This window comes from Mus pahari, chromosome 10 (genome assembly GCF_900095145.1).
Source record: "Mus pahari chromosome 10, PAHARI_EIJ_v1.1, whole genome shotgun sequence".
Lineage (NCBI taxonomy): Eukaryota > Metazoa > Chordata > Mammalia > Rodentia > Muridae > Mus > Mus pahari.
This window is the reverse complement of record NC_034599.1, coordinates 104241518-104250318: the sequence shown is the minus strand read 5'-3', so window position 1 is coordinate 104250318 and position 8801 is coordinate 104241518. Positions and strand designations below refer to the sequence as shown.

General features: G+C 49.0%; 1 protein-coding gene across 1 annotated transcript in view; it reads right to left on the bottom strand.

Moving 5' to 3' along the window:
* Window positions 1–7987, bottom strand: part of Prss46p — a 10430-nt gene extending 2443 nt beyond the window's left edge. The window contains exons 1-4 of the mRNA XM_021208069.1: window positions 7860–7987; window positions 2894–3071; window positions 2452–2714; window positions 1220–1383 (exon numbers count right to left, since the gene is read on the bottom strand). Of these exons, the coding sequence (XP_021063728.1) occupies window positions 1220–1383; window positions 2452–2714; window positions 2894–3071; window positions 7860–7944 (690 nt within the window). The 5' untranslated portion in view covers window positions 7945–7987. The remainder of the gene's footprint in view (window positions 1–1219; window positions 1384–2451; window positions 2715–2893; window positions 3072–7859) is intronic.
* Window positions 7988–8801: the final 814 nt, after the last annotated feature.

Below are 8801 nucleotides of genomic sequence, written 5' to 3'. Positions count from 1 at the left end.
AAAAAAAAAAAAAAAGAAAACATGAGTCTGGGGTCTGCGGAGCTGGCTTAGAAGTTAAGAGCACTTGTTGCCAGTGCCCACAACCATCTGTAACACCACTTCCAGGGGATCTAATGCCCTCTTCTAGGTTTTGCAAGCAACAGGCATGCACACAGTACACAGAAAATATGCAGGCAAAACACCTATATACATAAAATAGAGTATTTTAAATAAGAAAAAGAGATATGCATCGCAAAAACAGGATGCAGTGGCTGAAGCTTACAGAATATAATACTATGTCTGCAAAACTGTTTGCCAGAGCCCGACCCAGATCTGCAGGCACGTGGCTAATATTCAGGAGCATTAAAATGACTACAGAACTGGGTGTGGTAGTGCAAGACTTTAATCCCACCACTTCAGCATGCAGAGGCAGGTAGATCTGTGAGTTCAAGGCAAGTCTGCCTGGTCTAAATGGTGAGCTCCAGGGCTACATAGTGAGCTCCTCTCTAAATAACAAAAATAAAAAATAAACAAGGAACTGTCTATGGGCAGGGGCAAAACAAAACAAAATGAAAAACAAAACAAAAACAAAAAAATCACCCCTGTAATGGTTTGAATGAGAATGGCCTCCGTAAGTTTATGTTTGAACCCTTCCTTTGGGAGGATGGGAGGTGGGAGGTGTGGGCTTGCTGGAGGAGGTGTTCCAGGGGTAGGCACTGAGGCTTCTAAAGCCACCAGCCATCTCCAGGGTGTTCTCTGCTTCCTGTGTGTGATTCCAGATGTGAATGCTCACTGGCTGCTCCAGAGGCAGGCCTGCCTGACTACTGCCATTTTCCCTGCTGTGATGGTGATGGATGATCATCTTTCTAGAACCATAAACCCCAAATGAACGCTTTCTTCTATAAGTTGCCCTAGCCATGGTGTTTAAGCACAGTCATAGATAACTAGCTAATACAACGCCTTCCCCCTATGACTCCCCCATGCTGAAAAATGGAAGCCCAGACTTTTGTACTGGGTCTCTGATGGTCGGTCACGTGCAAAGGGAAGGTAAGCCAAGCACTGAGAATGTTGCACACATTTAACCCCAGCCCTTGGAAGGCAGAGGCAGGTGGAGCTCTGTGGGTTTGTGACTAGCCTCATCCACATAGTGAATTCCAGGATAGCCAGGGTTATGCAGAGAGACCTTGCCTCAGTATGACCCCCAGGCTGCCTGCCCCCGCCCCATCTACACAGCCCACACCTGACAAGTGTCCAGGCCCCATTCTGAGCTTGTACATAACATGTCGTTCCCAATGAACTTCTTCTGGTTCTTCAGCAGGAGGAACTGGTATCGATGATTGCAGATTTCATTGTTCACAATCCTGACAGCCAAACCTTGGACACTATAGGGAGTCTTTGGGTCCCCTAGAGAGAGAAAGATCTAGTCATGACTTCAACTTTGGAACCTGTTTCCAACTCAGAGCCAAATACATTTGTGCCTGCCTTCATGTCCTGAGCTGTTCATTCATAAAAGCTGCCTGGCTTCCAAAACTGTTCCCACTCACTGAGAAAATTAAGAACCAAGGGTGGTACACAACTTTAATCCCAGCACGTGGAAGGCAGAGACAGGTGGATATCTGAGTTTGAGGCCAGCTTGGTCTACATAATGAGTTCCAGGATAGCTAAGGGTATGTAGAGAGACCTTGCCTCAAAAACAAACAAACAAACAAACAAACAAAACAACAACAAACTAAACAAAACAAAACAAGTGAAGCAAAAGTCTCCCAGGGGGTTAGGGTGATAGTCAAGTATCAAGTGAGAACAAGGAGATATTTTTCACAACAATTCTGGGTCTGTGAGAATAAGCATTGGTTCACTGCTCCTGGGAAAGGCAGCAAGACCCTAGATGGCTAGATATGGCACCTGCCACCTGCTGAAAGGTTGCCAGGACTTCAATAACACCAATAGGGCTGCATCTCTGAGGATTATGGATACACACTGACTAGAGAGGCCACCTCCATGCTTCATCGTATCTGCCAATGCAGATCCCCTATGAGCAGTCAAAGATGTAACGTCCTACGAGGTGGCAGGCTAAGGACTTGGTGTAGGATCTGATCTAACTGGGCTTTGGGTGTTGGTGAGATAGCTGAGAGAGTACATTAAGTCTGATGAACTGAGCTTGATCTGAGTGCCCATGGTGGTAGAAAAAGAGAATCAACTCTTTGAACATTGTCCTCTGACCTTCAAGTACACACTGTGGCATGTGTACATTAGCACAGGTATACACACACACACACACACACACACACACACTTTAACTTTGGAAGCTGAAGTCCTTTCAGGTCACTTGTCTCTCATCCTTGAATGCTGAGTGTATCTTTGGGCTCAGGAAATGCTTGCAGAGGACAGAGTGAATGAAGAGATGAACGGTGACCCCCATGTCCGTGTTCTGCAGAGACAGGTGTCTTGAGACCTCTGCACCACCATACTCACCTTTGGCCTTTTCGAGTCCCCACCCGATGACCCAGCACATGGTTCCAATGCTTGGCTTGAAATTGAATGAGGGGAGACAGATTGGCTGGACAAGGGGGGACCAGGTGACAGGATACTTGAGCTTCAGGATGGCGATGTCATCGGACATGTGATTGATAAAGTTCTCGTGAATCACAATTCTAGTGACCAGGAGCTCTGAGGTGCTGTTGTCTGGGAGGGTCTGGACTCCCACCTTCACAGTGTATTTGGCCGGGTTCTTGGATCTGCAGGCCCAGAGAAGAGGCAGATCACTAGTAGTAAGGCCGTGAGTGACAATAAGGTTCTGAGTGATAGGCTACCTTGGGTAATGTCCAGATTCACCAAGACCCACCCCCACTCCCACCCCCCACCCCCCACCAAGGCCTGAAAGCCAACCCCCAATTGCGGGTGCCCCAGAGCTGACCTTTGTAAGCAGTGTGCAGCGGTGAGGATCCAGTGGTGGTGAACGAGGGAGCCGCTGCAGATGTACACTCCCAGGAAAAGAATGCTTACCTGCCACGGCCACTTGCCTACCTCCACCACCTTCCCGTTTACCACCTTGCAGGTTATGTTGGTCTGACCACAGGACCAGAGCCAGGGTCCTGAGGGGAGAGTGGAGAGAGGGATGCAAAGGGTAGCCCTCGCCGCACGGGCTATGGCAGACCGTCAATGCATCTTCTAACTGTGTCACTGCCATTGGCATAAGTCGGGAGGGACTGAAGTTACCACCTCAAAACTGGGAACCACAGACCAGAAGCAGGCGGGGGTCCCAGTTATAAAGACACTCCCTTAAACAGCAGAGTCCAGACAACTGTCTGACACTTGTTATGGTTAGGAGCAATCACCCCAGGACTCATTCTTGCCCATGGTAGGGATGACTCGGAAAAAAGGGGAGAGAGTCACCAGAGGGGTGAGATCATCAACTCAGAGCAAGTGCGCAGAGCCTCGTGCGCAGGACTCCTGTTGTTGTGTCTAAAAGTACATGGGACAGGTTTTTTTTTTTTTTTTTGGAGATTGGGCTTTTCTGTGTAACCCTGGCTGTCCTGGAACTCTGTAGACCAGGCTGGCCTCAAACTCACAGAAATCTACCTACCTCTGTCTCCTAGGTAAAGGTGTATGCCACCACTGCCTGGCTCGCTCGCTCGCGCTCTCTCTCCTTCCCCCCTCTCTCTTCTTTTTTTTTTTTTTTTTTTAAGATTTATTTCTTTATTACATGTAAGTACACTGTAGCTGTGTTTAGACACTCCAGAAGAGGGCATCAGATCTTGCTACAGATGGTTGTGAGCCACCATGTGGTTGCTGGGATTTGAACTCCGGACCTTCGGAAGAGCAGTCGGGTGCTCTTACCCACTGAGCCATTTCACCAGCCCTCTCTCTCTCTCTCTCTCTTCTTTTCTTTTCCTTTTATTTTATTTGTGTGTGTGTGTGTGTGTGTGTGTGTGTGTGTGTGTGTGTGATGTTTTATTGCACAACTACAGCCATAGCTCCTACCCAGGAAATAAAGAGGCTTGCCTGCCTCTCCCTGGCCCCAAGAACAGGGACAGGAGGCTAGGAGCTTGCATTGAACTGGAGATAAGGTTGAGATTTTTAGTATTTGTACTAAACTAGTTAGTTTTGCCTTTTTATTATTTGGTTCTATGTGTATGTGCATGGTGTTTTGCCTGTATATAGACTGCGCATCATGTGTGTGGCATACACAGAGAGGAGGTCCGATTCCCTGGAACTGGAGTTACAGATGGTTGTAAGCTGCTTGACCTGGGTGCTGTCAATCAAACCTGGTTCCTCTGGAAGAACAGTCAGTATTCTTAACCGATTAACCATCTTTCCAGTCCCCCATCCTTTTTTTTTTTTTTTTTGCAGAGTCTATGTAGCCCAGGCTAGCCAAAGTATGGTGCAATCCTGATTTTCCTTTATCTCCCAAGTGCCGGGATTACAGATGTGTGACACTGCGCACAGTGAGAGTGAGGTTTGCTCTATCTTTGATGGGAGGGGAGCTCTTGTTGTTGTTGTTGTTGTCTTATTTGTTTTAAATGAGACATTTCATCACATGTGGTCACTGAGCTCCTCAAACAGGTGGAACTGGACTACATCACACCATCAGACGTTGCCATGACACAGAGTCTGTTTCCCGCAGCTGTACACCACACAATGTAGAACAGTGTCAGGATTCAACAGCTACAGTCCGGGGGCCTGGGGTGAGGATGGTTGAAGGGTGATGGATAACTCTAATACCCAGGATAAACTACCTACTAGCGGGTTGGAGAGATGGCTCAGTGGCATCCACATGTGGCATCCACATGGTGGCTGAGATCTGATGCCCTCCTCTAGTGTGTCTGAAGACAGCTACAGTGTATTTACATATAATAAATAAGTAAATCTTTAAAAGAAAAAAAAAAAACAAAACAAAACTACCTACTAGCAGATAACATCAGACAGATCCTTCCTTGGTGAAATCTCTATGCTGTGGATGTAATTTGTGTGTTCCTCTGAAGGTCTACATATAGAGTTGGTCCTCAGGAAGTGATATAGGGGGGTGTTTAGACCTTTAAGAGGTATGGTTTATGGTTGGGGAGATGGGTAAGGTCTTGTGCAAGCGTGATTCCCAGGCAGATGTGGCAGTGGACACAGCTGTAACCCCAGTGCTTGTGGGACACGAGTAGGTCCTAGGCGCTCTCCTGGCAGCCAGTACGACTGAAATGGTGAGTTCCAGGTTCCGTGAAAGACCTTGTCTCAAAAAACTTGGTGGAGAAGTGATTGAGAGGAACATCTCGATGTCAACCCCCAGCCGTCACATGTGCCTGCACAGGAGAACATGCTCACACGGAGGTGGGATCTGGTAAGGGACTTTAAGATCAGTAGTGACATGTCCTCAAAGGAGTCTAGGACCCCACCAAGCCTCTCTCTGCTTCCTGACTTTATAGAAGTACCCACTCCCAGTTCTACCTCCATTAGAAGGTTCTTTTCCCATCTCCAACCTCCACCTCATGTGACAGGTCTTTAGACTCCCCAGCTTCTGCTACTATCAGAGGTAATGGTTCCCTTGTCATAGACTCCTGTGGGCAGAATGTTTTTACTTTCAACTACTGGCCTTCCGCAGGGGTTACAGGCACTGTGCAGACCCCTAAGTCTCCACACAGTACTGTCTTCTTCTTTGGATGTTCAGCTCATGTCTGCATCCCATCACCATGCCCGTCTCCTCTCTCCTTTATCCCCATCCCTACCCCAGAGAGCCACATTCCTGGACTTTCTCATACACAAAGGTAAGCTCTCGGCCATCCATTGTTGCTGCTGTTGTTTCTTCTTTATGGACACTGGTGGTTTTTAATGAGTATGCCCCCCCCCATAGGCTCATATTTTGAATGCTTTTCCATAGTAACTGTTTGAGAAGGATTAGGAGGTGTGGCCTTGGTGGAGGAGGCGTGTCACTGGGGGTGAGCTTTGAGGTTTCAAAAGCCCACACCAAGCCCAGTCTCTGCCTGCAACTCAAGGATCAAATAAGAGTCTCAGGTACTGCTCCAGCACTATGGCGGCCTTCCTGCGGCCATGTGTCTCTCCGTGATGATCATAGTCTAACCCTCTGAAACTGTAAGCAAGCCCTCAATCAAATGCTTCCTTTGATAACTTGCCTTGGGCGTGGTGTTTCATCACAGCAATAGGACAGTGACTAAGACCTTTCTGTTTCTGATTTCAGTCTATCTTAACCAAGGCTGTTCAGTGTTGATGGTCAGGAAACGGCTTAAAAAGTTTGCCCTTTCTTTTTCCCATAAAGCAGCAACCGCAGACAGAGCCAAAGTTCTGGGAAAAGAGTTTCACCAGTCCCACAGTGACAACTCCGGGGGTAGGGCTGGCCCTTTCTTCAGTGTCCTCATCCTCTGTAAGATCATTGGGTCTCAAAGAACAGATCTTCCAAGATCTTGTGTCCAAGACAGGACCGACCCCAACCTTCCTCTAAACCTTATACCGGACTCATGGGATTCAGCCTGAAGATGCTAACAGCAGGTATCTACCAAGGAGGGAGCATGATGGGTTGATTTTCATGCTTATATTGTTTTTTAACTCTGTGTACGTGTGGTATGGCGACGTGTTTGCACATGCATGCGAATGCAGGTGGATTCTTTGGAGTTAGAGTCACAGGCAGTCATGAGCTGCCCCAGATGTGGGTGCTGGGAACCAGACCCAGGTCCTCTGGAAGAACAGCGTACTCTCTTAACCACTGAGCCATCTCTGCAGCCACGATGGGTTCTTTGTGCCCTTCGTGTGCAGGGTGTTGCAGATCAACCTTGTCCCAATGTCACGCTTCCATCTGTAGCAGGCACTCAGGGGTTCAAATGGATTCCACCTCAGACCTTGGTACTCTGTCTAGACGTTCTAGAAGCTGGGCCCCACCACTTACAAACAAACAGGATGCTGACGCTTTTTTTTTTTTTTTTTTTGCATTCATAGGTGGCCACCCGAAAGATTATTGGCCTTGTGGACTCTGTTCCTGTAAGGTCAGAGCTGACTCCCACCCTCACCAGAGGCACAGCACTTAGCTCCCATGCTGGTGCCTAATGCTGTACACACCTTAATCACCCCGAAAGCTGCACATACCCTAACCGCCCCCAAAACATCACTACTGCCTGACAGTGCAGTGAAGTTCAGGGTTCAGTCACTCATTCAACAGCGCACTAGTCCAGGAGAGAAGGTGTCACACCGTGATGGAAGAAGATGGTATCCAAGCTGGGGAATGTACACCCCATTCCCAGTTACCACCCCGGCTAGCTCCTGTCAGGCACAATATGTATAGCCAGCAGGTGACGCCAGGTAGGACTCCTACCACAAAAACTACCTTTCTCAGGAAGAGAAGCTGGGTATCCTCTGCCACTCAAATATTTCACTCCCAAAGCATCCATTGGAAGCTGTTTCTTTGTTTTTGGGTTTTGTTGTTGCATGTTTTTGTTTGTTTGTTTTTTGTTTTTTTGGAGTCCCAGTTCTACCACACACAAAGCACTAAAGCTGGACCCAGGTTTCCTGGGTGAAATGGAGGCCCCAGTACCCACCACTGAGGTGTCAACCGTCTCATCTGGGAATTGGGTGTAGTAGGGTGAGGGGACACTCAGACAGCACAGTCATTGTCACAAGTCCTAAGACTCCCAGGCAAGCTCATCCATACCATGGATGTCAGTTTGTTCCCTGTTTTTCTTCCCTCATCTGTTTGTGGTCACCCTGAAAACCGATGCTGGTGCCACCCTGTATGGGACACATGGGTCATGAGAGGTCACAGTTCACACCCATCCCACCAGCCTCCTGAGGACGCACTGGTCCCAGTACCGACAGGTGGAGGCCCTGAAGGTATGAGGACAACCAATGTAGACACCAGGCTCTCAGGTCCCTCCTGGTCTCTGTCCTACCTTCCATATAGGGCAGATCATTAAATCTGGCACCAGCAAGTGGAGGGGAGAGAAGACCCTGAGGATCCACTGATCCACACGCCATGGCACGGAGTTCAGCCCTTACGGCCTCTCAGAACAAGATGGAGCGTCTCCGTGGTGCAAGGATTCTAGAACTCTGTTGTTTCCTTAGGATCGAAGCGGGCAGGGCCTCACCCTGTTGATGCAGCCTCGAGGGGATGGTTGCCACATCCATGGAGGGAAGCTGTCGGATGCCACCCTGGAATGGTGCTTTGGGGGTTCAGTGCTGAGCCTGTGACCGACCCAACCATGCCTGGTCCATTACCATGTCTGCCGAGCCCAGCTCTCGGCAAAGGCCTTCATGCCTATCTCTGAGCCTGTGACCTTGTCCCTTGTGGCCTTGATAGCACCAGGGCTGAGGTTTGTGGCAGTGTTTCATGGTTAGCCTACGGAGCTGCCCTGAGTTCACACCAGTCTCCACTGATGGGCCCTTAGAGATACGGAAACTGAGACACCACTCCTTTTCCACGGTGTACAACCACTCTGTAACTGGAGACTTCCATTTTTCCCTAAGGGACTGTATTTTCAAAAAAGAGCAGGTCCTGGGGAGGGTGGGGGTAGGGCGTTGGCTGTGGGGCTGCTGGGGAAGCAGCGACCTGGCCTGCGGGCTTGAGCCTTTATCTTTCAACAGAATAAAGTGTCAGGACACTTCCCCACCTCCCCACCTGAGACATCTTCTTCCCCTAAGGACCCATGTTCCTCACAGTGTCCATGACTGCACCCCACTTCTGCTGCCCCCTGCCACCCGTGGTGCTGAAGGCCCAGAGTGACACACACTTACAGGCTGCTGGGGGAGTGGACTGACATGATCACTGTAGGGGACCATCATCTAGTGAAGCAGATTGCAGAGAACACAGCTTCACCCTGGGAACAGTTATAGAG